General features: G+C 37.4%; 2 protein-coding genes across 2 annotated transcripts in view; one reads left to right on the top strand and one right to left on the bottom strand.

Annotated features, from left to right (window-relative positions):
• The window catches only part of SLC9C1 (solute carrier family 9 member C1), an 81,962-nt gene that overhangs the window by 41,355 nt on the left and 21,256 nt on the right, over positions 1–19,351 (bottom strand). The window contains 6 exon segments of the mRNA XM_072812519.1: positions 5,215–5,340; positions 7,278–7,444; positions 9,810–9,891; positions 13,433–13,607; positions 14,930–15,073; positions 17,106–17,205. Coding sequence (XP_072668620.1) covers positions 5,215–5,340; positions 7,278–7,444; positions 9,810–9,891; positions 13,433–13,607; positions 14,930–15,073; positions 17,106–17,205 — 794 coding nt within the window.
• On the top strand, positions 1,757–2,766 carry LOC140624723 (uncharacterized protein C14orf119 homolog). Its single transcript, XM_072811651.1, has one exon. It carries the CDS (start codon positions 1,843–1,845, stop codon positions 2,269–2,271), a length of 429 nt encoding a protein of 142 aa, XP_072667752.1. The 5' UTR covers positions 1,757–1,842; the 3' UTR covers positions 2,272–2,766.

The raw sequence follows: 19,351 nt of genomic DNA, 5'->3' as shown, positions 1-19,351 counted from the left end.
CTATTTTTTTCAATATCCTCTAAGGTAAACACCATAGTTTGTAGAAAAATAAGGAAGCTGCAAGTAAATATGGAACTCATGAAAGCTTAGCAACAGAAATGACAAAACAGGTCCTAGAAAAATGTTAATTCCAAAATGATCATTCACACCCAAATATAAGAAGAATTTAGAGAATGGTTGATTCCTTCAAATAACTGCCATTTATTGAGCTCTTTGCCATACTATAAAATTAGCTGATTTATGTGTATATTACACAGAATTATTTAATTCTTGCAGAGAATCTATGGGGAAGATATTCTAATCTCTATTTCATAATGAGAAAGCTGAGGCTCAAAGAATTAAGTATTTTTCCCAAGATCACATTACTCAGTTCTCTCTGAATTTAAAGACTGTCTCCCCTTCCCTCTGCCAGGCCCCCAAGATGGTTGGGGGATATTGTGTCTCCTATACCACCATCTCATCATGTTGTGCTTCCTCTCCTAATGTACAATAATACAGAGGATATCGCCCCAGATAACAATAAATGGCTGAGATTTAAGTAAAAGCTCTCAAAGCTTTGAAAGCTGTAACTAGTAACAGTTGGAGCAGTGAGCATTAGAATTGAGGTTACAGAAAAAAAATCAACAAACCTCAATTTCTTTCAGAAGTGTTCTGTAGTTTTTAGGGTATAGATCCTTTACCTCTTTGGTTAGGTTTATTCCTAGGTATCGTATGCTTTTGGGTGCAATTGTAAATGGGATTGACTCCTTAATTTCTCTTTCTTCAGTCTCATTGTTAGTGTAAACTACAGAACACTTCTGAAAGAAATTGAGGAAGACACAAAGAGATGGAAAAATATTCCATGCTTATGGATTGGAAGAATTAATATTGTGAAACTGTCAATGTTACACTTAATGCAATCCCTATCAAAATATCATGGACTTTCTTTAGAGAGTTGGAACAAATCATCTTAAGATTTGTGTGGAATCAGAAAAGACCCCAAATAGCCAGGGAAATATTAAAAAAGAAAACCAGAGCTGGGGGCATCACAATGCCAGATTTCAGGTTGTACTACAAAGCTGTGGTCATCAAGACAGTGTGGTACTGGCACAAAAACAGACACATGGATCCATGGAACAGAATAGAGAATCCAGAAGTGGACCCTCAACTTTATGGTCAACTAATATTCGACAAAGCAGGAAAGACTATCCACTGGAAAAAAAAGTCCCTTCAATAAATGGTGCTGGGAAAATTGGACATCCACATGCAGAAGAATAAAACTAGGTCATTCTCTTATACCACACACAAAGATAAACTCAAAATGGATGAAAGATCTAAATGTGAGACAAGATTCCATCAAAATCCTAGAAGAGAACACAGGCAACACCCTTTTTGAACTTGGCCACAGCAATTTCTTGCAAGATACATCCATAAAGGTAAGAGAAACAAAAGCAAAAATGAATTATTGGGACTTAGTCAAGATAAAAATCTTCTGCATAGCAAAAGAAACAGTCAACAAAACTAAAAGACAACCTCCAGAATGGGAGAAGATATTTGCAAATGACCTATCAGATAAAAGGCTAGTATCCAAGATCTATAAAGAACTTATTAAACTCAACACCAAAGAAACAAACAATCCAATCATGAAATGGGCAAAAGACATGAACAGAAATCTCACAGAGGAAGACATAGACATGGCCAACCAGCACATGAGAAAATGCTCCACATCACTGGCCATCAGGGAAATACAAATCAAAACCACAATGAGGAGGGGTTTTCAGGAAACATGGAAGCAGCGGTGACAGTTGGAATTTAAGCATTTTTGTGACGGTCTCTGGGTTCCCTGTGAGAGGAAAGGGGAGGATGCTGCTGGAATCATCTTCCTCTTCAATGCCACTATCCTTCCCTCCTCCCTTACCCTCAGGACCAGATAGTATTACTGACTCTTCCCCACCCCCAATGTCTTACATCACTTCCCAGGAGATGAAGTGTATTCTTCACTGGTTTGCCAGTTGGTCAGGTCCCCAGGATGAACGTTTCCTACAGGACCTGGTAGCTATGGCAGTGCCAGGAAAATTACAGCCATTGCTGGAAGGGCTGGAGCAGCTTAGTGTGTCCAGAGCAAACCGACCACCTTGTATCTTTGAGTGCCAGCTACGTCTTTGGGATCAGTGGTTTCGAGGTTGGGCTGAGCAGGAGTGCAATGAATTTGTCAGGCAGCTGGAGGTCAGTGAGCCAGACTTCGTGACAAAGTTTTACCAAGCAGTGGCTGCTACAGCTGGTAAAGACTGATGGACATTAAAATCAAAGAAGATAATCACAGCTGATGGAGCCACAACTTTACTGTGAGAACTTCAAATGTGTCACTTAAAGGTCTAGGGATGGTATTCCAATCAGCTGATTGAACTTGTTGACCTGTACAGGCTTGATTATATCTTTGGAGGCGGGGAAGGGCAGAGGGAGAGAGAGAATCTTAAGCGGGATCCATGCCCCACACTAAGCCTGATTTAAGCGGGCTTCATTTCACAATCCTGAGATCATGACCTGAGCCGAAATCAAGAGTTGGATGCTTAACCGACGGAGCCACCCACGTGCCCCAAGCCTTGGTTATTTCAATGTTAAAAGCCTATCAGCTGGACTGCTCACATAAATGTTTTCCATCCAAGTAAATCCAGTCTGCCTCCTGGCTTGCTCCTTTCTACATATCAGACTCTGAAGAATTCCGTGGCTTCTTTTGCAAGTTTAATGAGAGGGAACCTACACATTATAACTCAAGCATTAAAAAAAAAATAATAACCCAAGCATATTGCTGGCCCATGGGGCTTTTAAGTAGAGCTTTTCTACTCCAGAAGCAGGAGAGAAGGACAATACAAGGTCATGTTTTTATAGTTCAACTGGATTAACATGGTTGGTTTCACTGCCCTTTCCAGATTCTGGCATAATTGTGTGACATGCCAACTATTAGCTTTCCTAGTGATGATTTTGTAAAATTATGAAAAAATCAGGAGAGGGAAACAATTAGTTACTCCTTCCACACTGATGTTTGTTTGAATCCAAATAGCAATGACTTCTAAAGTATATGTGATATTCTTGGAACTGGTAATAGATTCCTATTCTGTAAATTTGCTCTGTGATATGAAAACAAGTGACACTCTATAGGTTAAAGGGTTTATTTTTTGTATCAAAATAAAGAATCCTCAGGAAAAAAAAAACCCACAATGAGATACCACCTCACACCAGTGAGAATGGTAAAAATTAACAAGATGGGAAACAACAAATTTTGGAGAGGATGTGGAGAAAGGGGAACCCTCTTGCACTGTTGGTGGGAAGGTGAACTGGTGCAGCCACTCTGGAAAACTGTGTGGAGGTTCCTCAAAGAGTTAAATAGATCTGCCCTACAACCTAACAATTGCACTGCTGGGGATTTACCCCAAAGATACAGATGCAGTGAAACACTGAAACAACTGCACCCCAATGTTTATAGCAGCAATGTCCACTGTGGAATGAGCCTCAGTGTCCATCGAAAGATGAATAGATAAAGAAGTTGTGGTCTATGTATACAATGGAATATTCCTCAGCCATTAGAAATGACAAATACCTTTTTTGCTTTTACGTGGATGGAACTGGAGGGTATTATGCTGAGTGAAGTAAGTCAATCGGAGAAGGACAAACATTATATGGTCTCATTCATTTGGGGAATATAAGAATTAGTGAAAGGGAATAAAGGGAAAGGAGAGAAAATGAGTGAAAATATCAGTGAGGGAGACAAAACATGAGAGACACCTAACTGGGAAACGAACAAGGAGTAGTGGAAAGGGAGGTGGGCGGGCGTTGGGGTGACTGGGTGATGGGCACTGAGGGGGGCATTTGGCGGGATGAGCACTGGGTGTTATGCTATATGTTGGCAAATTGAACTCCAAAATAAAATTTAAAAAACAAACAAACAAAAAACCAAAATCAACAAACCAAGGTAAACATGAAAATACTTCTAGAACAAAGAAGGGCTTAAAAGATGCAAGATGAGATAAAGAGCTGGAGAGCAGAGCAGAAAGATCCAACCTACTTAAAAAAAAAAAAAAAGGATTTCCTTGTTAAGACCCAATACAGAGCACAAAATCAAAAAAGATATAATGGTAGAAAACAAATATTTAGGGCAAAAAATAAAAAAAAGGTATGTGGAATGCATATTGCAGAAAACAGAATATCACAAGCAGAGAAAAATATAAGAGGTCTTGCGATTAGCATTTTCCTCTTTTGCAAATGGGGAGAATAAAGACTAAAAAGAATAATTCATGAATCATATAATTAATGAAAGCAAGACTCAAAATGGAGGCTTCTGTATTGGTTTTGAGAGTTCTTGAATACCGTATCTTCCTGAGTTAAATTAAAACTCTGGAAGTAACTCAAAGATATAATATCATAAAATTTGCTGGTGGAACAAAGCATCATATAGGTTCATCCTTCATGGCACTGCCTCATTTGCTTAGAGAAATTATTTAGGTCCTTGGAAAAGGTGCCTTTGAGAGCCAACCTCTTTGCCACGTCTTAATGCTGAAGAGAGAACAATTGTACCCTATAGACTTTCCATTTCCCAAGTTAGATTGAACACGTAGAATGCTTGAAATCCTGTATGACTGGAATAGCCAAGACATGGATGAGAGCTCCATATGCAATGAGGAAAGCTCAACATGAACATTTTGAAAGCAGGAGTCATGGCAATGAGTCGTGATCTTGACCTGGATAGTAAATGGCAACTAAGCTAATAGCAATTTCGCACAGAATCTACTATGCTGTGGTGCCACAGAATTTCTCTAACTTTTGTCCAAGATTTGATATGATAAATACTACTCTCTGCTTACAGTTATTAGCAGAGTTGGTGGTATCTTTCATGAAGAAATGACGTGGACCCAGAGATGGGCAGTGTCGTAGAAATGGCTGCGTAACACACCTGAAGGTTGAGTTCAGCTGTAATTCCTGACATTGGAATCTGTGAAATTCCCAAATCCTCTTAATAAAATACCTTTTACTCAGGCTATTTTGGATGGATCTATTTTTCTTTTCCTTTTTTTTGGCAGTCAAACAGATTCCTTAGACAATGCCAAACTTCCCTGTACCTTTGTAGCAATCTATTAAGTTATGCAGGTAAGCATAATCAAGATGTTGTTAGCAAAGGAGAAATTTTTCAGTATAATTTGAAACAAAATATTATTTTAAAAGTGCATGATCAGTACTAACGATTTGTGCCGACAAGAGACGCCTGTTGGCCAGTTCCATTGCTTCAATGTTAAGGGTCTCATCTATTTCCCTGTTACAGTCTAGACATTTCACCTTTTGATGTTCTGTTGTGTCTCCTTGACTCAACTAAGTGAAACAGAAATAAAAGCAAAACAAAACACACAAATATTAACATATTTTTAGCATAACCCTCAAGTAATTCATGTAAAAATTTGGTTTGAAAAATGATAGAAAATCTTCTAGATACAGAAAAAGTGTTCAGGTGAGTTTCCTCATTTCACAGTTATCTAGGAGGTAAACTAATTGCTAGTGTTGAGGGAAGAGACTTGTATTTTTACCTTTACATGGTGTCTCTAACAATTTATAAAAGCTACCATATATGGGATCCCACTTTAAACCAATGGTTCAGAAAGTGTGGTCCCCAGCAGCCTCAGCATCACCTGGAAATTGTTAGAGATGTACATCTCAGACCCCAACTCAGACTTGCTGAATCAGAGAGTCTGGGACAGAGGGCAGCAATCTGTGTTTTGTACAAATCCATTCCGTGATTCTTGTTGCCACTAAAATTTGACAATCACTGCCTTAACCTAATAACTTAAGGTAAAGTAGAAAGTGAACTTAGCATTGGGAGTTGGGGATTATGGATAAATTCATTTAACAGATAAAAAAAGCTGAAGTTTAGAGAAAATAAAAGATTTGCTCAAGATCCCAAAGCTATTTATTAAGTTTACAAAGCTAGGACACAAACCCAGATTTTCTGAATCCAAATCCAATCTATTAAGCAATCTATTTGTAACACCATAATATCCCCCATGTTTGATCATCTGTTTTCCAAAACAGATCAAGCATCAGAGGGAGGGCCTCAATCTTGATTTTGCACTAGAATCAGCTGGGTAAATGGAACAAAAAAATATATGCCTGGGACTACCTCAGACTATCTGCATTAGAATCTCCTGATTGGGGACTGGGGAATAAAGTCATATTTTAATAAGCTTTTTAGGTTGGCAAAAGGCCACAGTCAGCAATTGGGAGCTACTACAGAAAATAATTGGATTTGACTTGGTACTTGTCATATCCAGAAATCCTGGCAGTATTCCTGTAGGCATAGGGCTTGGTTCCGAGTCCCCATCTGGAGCTTCAAGCACTGGTTAGTGGGCATAAAGTGGATTTGGGGGAATCCTATTTTACAGAAACCAATTATCTATGTCTCCACTCCTAGAAGTTGATTCCTCATATTGTATGATGCAGCAAAACATTGCAAAAACTGCAACATACAGTATGCATTGAAATATTATTACATTGAGGGCGCCTGGGTGGCTCAGTCCTGAGATGGAGTCCGGGGGTCAAGGCTGGGCTCTTAGCTCAGTGGGGAGCCTGCTTCTCCCTCTCCCTCTGCCTGCTGCTCCCGCTGCTTGTGCTCTCTCTCTCTGTCAAATAAATAAATAAAACCTTAAAAACAACAACAACAACATTACATTGAAAACTGGACCTAACGTAGGAGATAGCAAAGAAGCAGTAGCATTTGAGAAAATTCCAGAACAGCTTTTATTATTTCTCTTTATGGCAGCTATGAGATGACTGGGGAGTTACATGCCCTTCAATGAATGAGAAGTCTGACCACAGAGTTTCTAGAGTATGTCATAGAAGCAGGAGGTGACATCTCACGATACTGGCTTTGAATTCTATTTCATATCAAAATATAATATTCATCATAAGTGAGGGGCTAGCAAGTGCTTGGCATATATACTAGTATAAACAAATGCTAAATAAACACTGAACAAAAGCACCTGTCCACTGTCAATCTGGTAAAAAACCAGCCATTATCTAAGGCTCACTCTCCTGTCTTATGACATCTTTTGTAGGGAGCTCCAATGCATTGCTCCTTCTTTTGAATTTACAACACTAAGATTCCCTCCTTGCCATTATGACAGTGGGTTACCGATACAACTTCTCTGTCAATTACAAGTATTAGAAATTTTGAATTAATATTTATAACATTTAGACTTACTCGAGGTAAGTGATATCCACTTTGAAGGAGTAAATAAAAGATAGGACTTGCTTACCGCATATGGGTTTTGAAGTCTAATTGCCTTCTCAACCATATTCCAATCTGCATTAGCAAGATCTTTGTCAAATTTGAGTGCAGAGGCTGCAGATTTGGTTAGCTCTTGAAAGTGTTGAAATGTACAGTGAAGTGATTTATATTTTGTTGACGTGACATCATGAAGACCTTTGGTACAAAGAGTGTGTTTTATCAATAATAAAGACACCACCATTTTGATATGGATTATAAAGTTTCCTTTTGTTCTTACTGCCACCAAGTGTGTTTTATTTAAGTTAGAGACTCAGCATAAATTGTCTAATAATAGAAACATTAACAATTTCAAGCTTTTCTATTTTCATACTCCTCAAAAAGACCGAGGTACATAAAAATAACAGTAATAGTTAATATTTATTGAGTGCTTACAATATGCCAAGAAATCACATCTCAGCACCTTGCATCTTGAACATATTAAGTCTTTCATTACTTTACCCACCTTTTAAAAGACCCTTTTCCCAGTTTGATAGATGAGGGGACAGAAGAATAGAGGTGTGATGATTAATTTTATGTGTCAACTTGACTGGGCTACACGATACCCAGATATTTGGTAACATTATTCTAGGTGTGTTTGTGAAGGGGTTTCTGGATAAGAATAACATTTACATGGGTAGACTGGGTAAAGCAGATTGCTCTCCTCGTCGTGGGCAGCCCTCATCCAAACCACTCTCTCTGCCTCATGGTCTTTGAGTTGGGACATCAGTCCTCTCCTGCCTTTGCATTTGGACAGGAACTTACACTTTTGGCTTTCCTGGTTCTCAGACTTCTGGACTATAGATCTTGGGACTTCTCAGCTTTCATAATCACGTAAGCCGATTTCTTATAATAAGGTCACATATATATATATATACATACATACATACACAGAGTAGATGATACATAAATATATAGGAGATATCCATGGAGGAGATATATATCTGTGTATATTTATACTTCTTACATATACATCCCTGGTATATGTATCCCCTATATATGTATAAATATACAGAATGTATGTAGGATACATATGTAGGAGGTATTGATATAGATATATGCATATACATATCCTATCTAAATGTAATACTGTGTATATATATGATAAATATATGCGATATATATTTATCTCCAGATCTCATTAAGGTTTGAAAGACTCTTTGTATCAGACACAAATTTCTTTTTATGAGCCATAGAAGCTTCCTTGGAAAGCAATAATGTTCAGTGAGCAAATTTTCTCTGCTCTCAGTGCAAGTAAACAAATGCTCCACAATAAGAATTTTAAGCTTATTTAGCTACTAAGTAGAACAAATGTACTCTTTGTGAAACCTCCCCTCTTTAATCTTTTCTTCCCAATTTACTATGTTAAAGCTCAGAGAATTTGAAAAAAAAAGAAAAGAAAAAAGATTTTTTGCAAATACAAGGAATGAAGATAGATTGGGGCATGCAATGTCATCCATAAAGATGAAGTCTCACACTGATTAAAAGTGGCATTGGGATGAAAGATCTGTGTAAAAGAAAGGGTGATAGAGCAGTTGGGAGTATAATGAATTAAAAGCATCAGGGCCAGGCAGCCCAGGTGGCTCAGCGGTTTAGCGCTGCCTTCAGCCCAGGGTGTGATCCTGGGGTCCCAGGATCTGCATGGAGCCTGCTTCTCCCTCTTCCTGTGTCTCTGCCTCTCTCTCTCTGTCTCTCATAAATAAATAAAATCTTAAAAAAACAGAACAAACAAACAAAACATGAGGGCCATTTGCTTCTAGTTCCTCAACTGCCATTACCTTGTTGCATGATCTTGGGGAGGAACTTTTTACTCTCTAGATCTCCATTTTTCCCTTGTTAACAAGTAGAGGATGAAAACAGGCATATTGCACAATCCAACTGCCTCCTACGACTGCTATTTCTGCTTCTATGCTCCTCATACCCAGCAATCAGTTATCCACAGAACTCGAGTTAACCATATAATTATATTTACTTGTTTAAAACTGGTCAAGGAACTCTTTTTGCCCTTAGAATAAAAATCTTAACATCCAAGGCCCTTCACTACGTAATTCCTTCCTACCTCTCCATCTGTACTTTCTCTACTACCTGCCTTGTTCTCAAAAGGTCAAACTCTCTTTCCTTAAACACATTCAGCTTCTAGCTTCCTCAGGAACCTAGCACTCATTTTATTTTCTATCTTATTTATGTGTGATTTGTTTACTTTGATGCACACAAGACCATAATGCATCATTGTCAGTTAGAATAGTGCCTGGCAGATAGGAGGCTTTCAATAAAAGTTTGTTGAATAATTAAATAAACTTATTGTATTACTTATTTAAATTAGACCAATGTAAACAAGTATCTTTTTATACAAGCTTATTGGCCTAAACTGTTCATATACTTTTATACAGAGATCCAATTTTCTCTTCAATTAGATATACTGTTGATTTTTACTTATGCAGATGCTTTCTTCATCATTAGTAATTCTTTGGCATATTTAGAATGTCTGTTTCTTCACTCAGTGTTAGTAATTAGTAGGGCTTACCTAATTTACTAACTGCAATTGGCAAAATAAATCTATTGACAATCAACGTAACTAAGCATACTGAAACTCCATGAAATAGTATCTAGAATAGAAAGAAAAATACAAAGTAAGTATTCATGACAATTTCTTATAACATATTCTATATTTAAATTCAGCTAAATTGTACTAAGTTAAAAAGTCCTCATAGTAGGAAAGAATTTGAACATCAGGCATGTTAAAGTGCTCTGGGGATTCTCAATTTTCCTGAATATGTTTTATCCATCTTTTTGGAACCAAATCAAAACTCAGGAAACATGATTTGACAAGTAAACATACATTTATAGAGACACTGAAAAAAAAAGGCTTTTCCTTAAATTCCATTGCTGTACTTCTTAGATCTTGGGAATATGCCTGTACTTTATCAATTCTTATTCACTATACACACCACCATGTGCATAGCCATTCTGTGTTCAACATTACCATCCATAGCAAATAATTATCATCTGAGAAAAGAGAACCCATCAGCGTTCTTGATAGGTTGGCTTCACCTCATATTTTGCCTCTCTGCATCCCTTCATTGTCAGGAAGGAGGAGCAATTATGTCTTTGGTGCCACTTGATTCTTTTTTTTTCTACTTGTATTCCAAGTTGAAACAATAGTTTTCAATCTAAGACTGCACACTTCTATTGATTTACATAGCTCCAACTTCTAGAATTTATGCTATACCCTTAGCCAGTCCTGTTTTTTGGCTACAGATGGAGGTTAGAGACAGAGCATGAAACCACAACAGAAGCCTTCCAGGCTGCACATTAGAATCATTGGGAAACTTTAACATAATAGTGCCCAGGATGCTCCCACTGAATATTCTGATTTACTCAAGGGTGGAGCCCAAGCATTAGTAATTAGAAAAACCGAGGTATAATGTACATACTTGAAATGCACTTGTGTTCCCTTTGATAAATTTTTGACATTGCATACATTCACATAACCCTCAACCCCATCTAGAAGTACAATATTTTTATATTCCCCCACAATATCTCAAGTACCCCTTCACAATCAATCCTGTACCCCACAAGAGGCAACTACAGTTCTGATTTCTATGTCTATAGATAAGAACTGCCAATTCTAAAACCTTCAGGTAAATTGAACATTATGTTTCCCATTGTGGTTTTAGTTTGCATTTTCCTAAAGTAACTATGTCGAACATTTTTAATGTACTTAGTGTTATATATCCTTCTTTGTGAAGTGTCTGTTCAATTCTTATGCCTATTTTAAAAATTAGATTGTTTTTCCTTTATTATAAAATTGTAGAAAATTTGAAGAATATATTCAGGTGCTTCATATATTTTAACTAGTTTAATAGTTGTTTACTATAGGAAATAGTTCTGATACCCATTATTTATTATGGCCAGCGTCAGAATTCCACAGGCATCGGCAATTTGCTATAAGTTCCTGAAGCATTCTAATGTGCATTCAAAGTTGAGAACCACCAAATTAGGTAATAGTAATGCAAGCTAACATCTCTATAGGAAGCACAGAGCACAATATATGAGGAGTATTTAATCCTCACAATTCTATGAAGTAAATACCAATATTGTCCAATTACATGGGTGGGAAACTCAGGTACTGTCACTCACCCAAGGTCATTTAACTTGGGAGTTGTGGAGACAAGATTAACTCACTTTCAACCTTTTCCTGTAGTGCTGCTTCATAAGTATTAGAAAGTTAGCTGTAGGATTCAGCCAAGTTAAATTAAGGTAGAAGTGTGACTTCCTTCTCAACTAATTACTACTAGTGAGGGCATTTCATTACAAGATTTTATTTGCTAGAGTTTTATCTCATATCAGGTCTACATGGCATCATTATCCTCATCACTATAGCTCATATTTCTTATACATTCACACTACTTGCTAAACAATGTGTTAAGCATTTTATGTACGTTTTCTATTTCTCATCATAACCCTTTGAAATTGTGTGAAATTTGCCAATTCAAGAGAGCTGATCATTAAATTTTCAGGAAGTTATTGAGTTGACTGTTATTCTGTTAGAGTGATTAGGCAACACCAATTGGCAAATGCTATGAATTAGGGCTCCCTTTGACTCCTAATAAAGTGACTTATTAAACATTTTCTAGCAAGCCCTTTTGAAATGAGGAAACTGACATGTGTGATGGGATGAGAGTTAAATAACTTGCTGATGGCCACACAGCAAATAGCAGCCAACTAGAAATTCAGAATCCAGATCCATGTGCAGTGTCTACCATTACACTGGTCAGGATGTGTGGTGCTGAATGGACCTTGATTATTCAGGCATGTGGAGATAGTAAAAAAGAAGGGGGAGATCATGTAATATTAGATACTTTGGTTTTAAAGCAGTGTTTAATTGTTTAATGATTACGCTATTATCCAGTTGAACATGCAATGATTCCCTTGCTGTCCTTCCCTTTACATTTGGAGTTTTTGTTAAAAAAAAAAAAAAACCCACAATGGAAGTGTTACATGCATTGTGATATCTGCACAGGAAATTTCTTGCAAAGCTCCTTGTAATGTTGTAATGTTCTTACCTGGAGATGACAAGGAGGGAGAGTTATGCCCATAGTGTTCTGTTAGGCAGAACTGGGGGCTAGTATCAGTGAAGAGGCAACTTCACTTGACAATTAAAATGTTCTGGTTCCTAGCATTATTAAATGTCACTGCACAAAATTACAGAAAGCGATAGCCAATCATAAGCAGTTTCTGCTTTTCTTGAGTATTAGGAGTAAGTAAAAAAAAAACACTTATTGAGTTCGTACCCTGTATTAGGTGCTATTTTATTTATTTGTTTATTTGGCACAGCGAGAGAACACAAAAGGAAGGCAGAGGGAGAGAGAGAGAATCTCAAGCAGACTCCTTGCCCAGCATGGAGCCCAATGCAAGGCTCCATCTCATGACCCTGAAATCATGATCTGAGCCAAAAACAAGATTTTGATGCTTAACTGATCGAGCTATCCAGGTGCTGTAATCAGGTACTATTTTAAATTATTTATAAAATTTAACTCCTTTAACCTTCATAATAAACTTATTTTAAGAGTGTAATGAAAAGGGATGCCTGGGTGTCTCAGTTGGTTAAGTGTCTGCCTTCTACTCAGATCATGATCCCAGGTCCTGGGATTGAGTCTCATGTTGGACTCTCTGTTCATCAGGGAGTCTGATTTGCCCTCTCCTTCTGCCACTCACCCTGCTTGTGCTCTCTTGCTAGTGCTCTCTCCAGCATGTTCTCTCTCTTTCTCAAAGAAACAAAAAAAAAATCTTTTTTAAGAAAAAAGAAGCCAGAAAAGATAAACCCAAATGATTCAATCAGGTGATAGGTAAGAGAAGGAATGGGTGTGTTCATCTCTCTTTTCTTATTTTCTTATTTCTTTCTTATTTGACGTGGCTCTTGTAATGAAAAATATGATTGCAATATAAGGAAAGGATTTAGAAATCCCTTGAGCCTCCAGGAAGAGAAAAAGTTGTCAGTTGTTTTTCTTCTCTCCAGTCATGCCATCATAGCTAAATCACTCCCACAGTCCAAGTAGGGTTGAGCTACCTCAGGACAAAAACATACAAAGTACACTGTAATAGTATTCATTAAATGTTCAAATAAAAGAATTAATTTATCTTTACTTGAGATTTTTCCCTCTCAGAGCCAAAAGAAAGGTCAGAGTAGGCAAGCAGAAGAGCCATGTTTATATTAGGTGTTCCTTTCATTTCACTCCAGACCATTATGAATGCCCAGCGCCAGCTGAACCCATGTCCAAATCGAGACAGAAGAGGGCTCAATAATAGAAAGACCAGGAGTCTAAAAGACAAAAGAGATTTTAAAATGTATTCTTGCCATAGACATTTTTTTTCCATTTCATTCTACTCTATTCCAATCTATTCCCTGTGGAATTGCCAACTCTCAGATGAAGGAGTCATCTTTCACACATTGTTAGCATGGATGGCACCAAAAAAAGGCAAAAGGGCATTTCCTAGAGAGAGATGACAAGACGATGACATTATTCTCTTTATTTCCTCCTATTAGGTTTATAGTCAGGTAATTCCACATTTCTTAGGCAGAAAAGAAAAAGAGATGTTTGTAGATACATTCTCTTCTGGATCCCAAAAATAAATAAAAGCAAATCTAATGAATAAGAACTGAAGGGGAGGTGGAATGTCTTCCCTTTCTCTTTGTAGATTTTAACCTTGCTGAATCTATCCAATATTGGCTGATTCATTTCTATTTTTTCTTTTAATCACACATTTCCTACATTTTACACGAATGGGACTAATTTCCATTAGTTGGCACTAGCCAACTGATGTCGACGCCTAATTAGTTTTCCTAGATGGAAGTAGAATGCTAGCAAGGTGAGGAATAGAATCCAGAGAGTTTTCCTCCTCTGTGTCATGTCCTTTTTACTTACACGGGCAGACTCTCTTCTGCCCGCCCCCCCTTTTTTTTTTCTTTTAACATTTTATTTATTTATTCATGAGAGAAAGAGAGGCAGAGACAGAAGCAGGTTCCATGCAGGGAGCCCGACGTTGGACTTGATCCCGGGTCTCCAGGATCACACCCTGGTTGGAAGACAGGCGCTAAACCACTGAGCCACCCGGGCTGCCCTCTTCTGCCTCTTACCGTTGAAAAGGGGGCTACAAAATTATTTAAGGAAAAAGGACATTTACAAAGAGGACTTCCTAATGATTTTTAAAAAGCTCTTTGTAACTATAATTTAATCAGAAGGAAATTATTTGTTATACAATGTTGGGCAAACAAAAGCAACATAAAACTTTTATTTATGATTGGTGCTGAACTTTATGAAACCTCATAGAAAAAAGTAACACTGGATGAAACAATAGCAAATGTTAACAGCAGTTGCCTCTAGGTAGGAAAATTATGAAAAATTTTTTTCTTTCAATTATCAAAAATTGTATAAAGAGCTTGGATTGCTCTGAAATGCAGTTAAAAACTGGAAAAAAAGAAAAACCACCCCACTAAAACAGTAATTTGCTAATGATTCCTTGGCAAGTTTAAGAGGCAATTCTTCATTTTCATTCTAAGGGATGAATCATTTCTATTTAAACAATATCTTTGGACTTAGTCAATGCCCTATAAATAAAAAAAAATACAAATGACATTCTTACCTTAAAACAATAAGTGTGAAATAGATATTTAATGAATAATATATGTCATAAAATGATACATATAAATACGTATGCGCAGGAATTAGAAGTCCAATGAAGGTAAACACCATAAGAAAAGCAACAAATGAGAGACAATTCCAGAATCTGCATTTACAGAAGAAATAAATGTAGTTAATTACAGTTAACTAATCTAATATATTTATCACAAAGTTATCCATGTGAGGCATTGTACTAGGTTTAATCAAGAAAATATGAATAAGGCATTTGCCTACACACAAAGGGCTTATAATTTAACTGGAGGGGAAGGAGCACTAAGACAAGTAAATAATTCTAGAGCAACTACATGTAAATGAGTGTGTTTTTTTGGCACGGATTCTGAAAATATGTTTTGGTTCATTCAGGCATCATGATTCATATACTTGAGAATCCTAATTGTGAACTCCTTATATCATTAGGAAGAGCTAAAATTATTTGTCTTTAAAAGAAATGCTGAACTGCTAGTCTGCCTTACATAGTGATAGAATTAAGGCTTATCCTAAAATCTAGCTAGCATTTAGATGTGAATTAATCCTTTATTCAAATGAATGTCCTTTGTAGATTCTCCATTTGGGATTTGTGAGCATATGTATATTCAAGTGCCCTAGAGCCCAGGAAAACTCTACATCACTCCAAGGTGCGTGTTCTCATCTGCTACAGGCAAAGCAATTTGGAAAAGGAAACTCAATTACCAATATTGATCATATTTTGGTGCTGGTGCCATAGGAGGCTATTTACAATTTACTTCTTATTATCTTTCTATATATTTCCTGCTTAATGTCATAGTGTTATAACAAAATAAATATAGAAGAGAAGCATGAAAGAAGTAAGGCAGCCACTATACCAGCATGCAGGGGAAGCACATTTTAGGAGCAGAAACACAAGGACAGAAGCACAAACAGGGAGCATGACTGGCATGTCTGAGGAGCAGCAGAGTGATCAGTGTGGCTAGGGCAGGGTCAGTGAGGGTGAGAGTGGTGGAAATCAGGGGGACATAGGACTTTATTTGCCATTAAAACAACTTTGACCTGTAGCCAGAAGGGATGAGAAGTTATTAGATGGTTTTTAAACAAAAGGCAGGATCTCAGTAAGGAGGAAGTGAGGCCGGTGAGGAAAATCATAAGATTGACACAGTGTAGTCTCAGTGTGATTGCAGAATTGTTTGAAATGGGGTCCTAGAGACTTTAAGCTGAAAACATGAGAGGTGATGCACATGAGACAGTGGCAAGGACCTGCTGCAGATGTTGTAGGATATAGGAGGGTTTACCATTGTTACCCCAGATTTCTACTATCTTGGTGAGTAGGAGCTGGTACATGTCATATGTTAGACAGTAAGATTCTTGAAATTGAGATTATGAAGTGATCATTTAGTGGGTGTTTTAAGCGGGATGGCAAACATGCTCATAGGAAGAGAGGAGGTCCAGGAACTGAAAGGTGGAGTAGAAGGATCAACTGTGTGGTGATAGAATAATGGTGTGACCATATTTCCTCTTATAGCATTGCCAATGCTCTTCAAATGCCCTAGCTTAATTTTTTGTTTTTCATGCCACCTCTTCATTGTCCTTAAAACATTGGTTTTCTATTCTAGTAGCAGTGCCATGCTGAGCCATATTGGAGCCTGAGGCAAAAGGAACTAATCAGTAATATTGGTCTCATCTTTATTTAAAATTTTTGTATTTTCACCATGGAGTTTCTGCATTAATTCTATTTTTTAAAAATATTGTGCTAAAATATTATTTATCTTGATTACTGTTTTTTTTTTTTTTTTACACCTTCTTAAATTTTGTGCCTGAGATGAGTGGCTTCACATGCCTTACCTTAATCCTGGCCCTGTCTAGTGAATTCTACTGGAAATTATTAAGTAGATGGGCAGAGAATGGAGAAAATTAGAAGGAAAAGGGAGCCCACATGAATTCAAGATAAGGTTCCAAATTTTGCCTAAAATTAGAGGACTAGAAGACACAAGAATAGAGTTTTTATTTTTTTAATTTTTAAATTTTTTTTTATTTTTTAAGAATAGAGTTTTTAATAAAGGATTTTAGTTGGGTAGTTTGGAGTCAGCATCTTACTTTGACCAATGTAGATGTAGATATAGTCACCAGTACAATATTATAGCTTCTAAAATATGCTAGCTACTCACTCAAGAAGAAGCACTTCAACTCCTGGTTTAAAACTTGTGGAATTTAAAAAAAGTCCCATAATGGCCAAGGTAAATATTCCAGACATTCCAACTATCTCACCTATTTTAAAAGAAATAAAGTATTACTCTAACATCAACAATGGCACAAATTTTGCCTGAGATGAAACTATCATCTTGATATTGATAGTACAGTAACTTTATAGAGAAGCTACCTTACTTGGTTTCAACTTGATTATGCGGCGGATTCTTACCACCACCCATCATCTGTCTTCTTTTTCAGATTTGCACCCAACTGTGTTGTCAAGTCTGTACTGAGCATCCTTGCACTGCTCTGGTTTCAGATCCTTGCCAATGATATGAAGCTCGCAAACTCCTTGTGCCCCAGTGTGGATTGAGCCCCCTCTACAGGTCTAATTTTTTCAGAGGGGCTCTTGGAGGAATGACATGGAAGTGAGCCAATGAGTTCTTTATGGACTAGTCCAGTTCCTGTGCTTTCTTCTTAGGAGACAGTAGGAGATAGAAATGGCTTGACTTTGTGGCAGGACTCAGGAAATCAAGCCAGTAGAAACCCCATATGGATATACTTCTCCAGCTTAATTTTGTTTGGGTACATTTACTCTGCAGGACTGAAAAGCATATAAAACTGGACTATTCTTAAAAGTAGTTGTATTAGAGTTATATTCCCCCTTGCTTATGAAAGTAGTATATTATCACTGTAAAAAATTCAAATAATTGGGACGCCTGGGTGGCTCAGCCATTGAGAGTCTGCCTTCGGCTCAGGGCGTGATCCTGGGGTCCCGGGATCGAGTCCCACATCGGGCTCCCTGCATGGAGCCTGCTTCTCCCTCTGCCTATGTCTCTGCCTTTCTCTGTGTCTCTCATGAATAAATAAATAAAATCTTTAAAGAAATTCAAATAATATGGTATGGTATCATTTTTTAAAAGAGGAGCTATAATCGAACTACCAAGACTTTAAGTACAGACCATCCCCAACTTACGAAGATTTGACATGGCAATTTTTCAGCTTTACAATGGTGCACAAGCAGTGTGAAGCCAATAGAAACAGAACTTCGAATTTTGAATATTGATCTTTTCTCAGGCTAGCAATTTGCAGTAAGATGCTCTCTCATGATGCTGGGCAGTAGCAGCAAGCCACAGCTCCCAGTCTGCCAGGCCGTCCTGAGGTGGACAGCTGATACATTTGCAGTCATTCTGCACCCCTACAGCCATTCTGTTTTTCACTTTCAGTACAGCCAGGACTCAATAAATTACATGAGATATCCAACACCTTATCATAAAATAGACTTTGTGTGAGATGATTTGCCCAACTGTAGGCTAATGTAAGTATTCTAGGCATGTTTAAGGTAGGCTAGGCTAAGCGACGATTTTTGGTAAGTGAAGTGTACTAAATGCATTTTTGACTTACGATATTTTCAACATACAGTGGGGTGTATTGAGATATGACCCCATTGTGAGTCAAGGAAGATCGGTATAATTCTAAAAAAAATATATTAGAATTTTTATCATGTAAAGGACTGTATTTGTTTGGAAGAAATAATTTGATAAATTAGTTAAGAATAGAGAATGAGACCCAAAGGGCAGCTTTAAACATTAAAAGATACGTTGGGACGCCTGGGTGGCTCAGTGATTGAGTGTCTGCCTTCCACTCGGGTCATGATCCTGGGTTCCAGGGATCGAGTCCCACATCGGGTTCCCTGCCAGGAAGGAGCAGGCTTCTCCCTCTGCCTATGTTTCTGCCTCTCTCTCTGTGTCTCTCATGAATAAAAAAAAAAAAAGAAAGAAAGAAAGAAAGAAAGAAAGAAAGAAAGAAAGAAAGAAAGAAAAGAAAAGAAAAAGAAACAGTTTAAAGAAAAAAAAGGTACTTGTTGAATTTATATACTAGATACAAGCAGTAAGAATTAAACAGGAAGCATGGAAAAGTGAGGAATTAAAGGGAGCTTTCAGATCTCATAGAACCACGAATTAAATAATTTAACTTCCCTTGTGAGCTCCCTTGTGCTCATCGTCAGTAAAATTTGCTAAGAACCAAAAACTTCTGTATATTTAAAAGGAGGTAGCAGGGATCATGAGGAACTAAACCAGCAATTTTCAGAGAGCATGAGATCTTTGGGTGCTCATAAGCTATAGAATTGGGAATTCAAGATAATTGGATCAAGATCTTTAAGAAGAGTGGAGTACCCAATGAACTCCTCATGATGGCATATATACGACATGCACACAAAGCC

The sequence above is a fragment of the Canis lupus genome, chromosome 35, assembly GCF_048164855.1.
Source record: "Canis lupus baileyi chromosome 35, mCanLup2.hap1, whole genome shotgun sequence".
Lineage (NCBI taxonomy): Eukaryota > Metazoa > Chordata > Mammalia > Carnivora > Canidae > Canis > Canis lupus.
This window is presented reverse-complemented; position numbering and strand designations above follow the sequence as displayed.

Coding starts and splice junctions, on each gene's coding strand:
- LOC140624723 (XM_072811651.1), top strand. CDS start 1,843: ATGCTGCTGGAATCATCTTCCTCTTCAATGCCACTATCCTTCCCTCCT.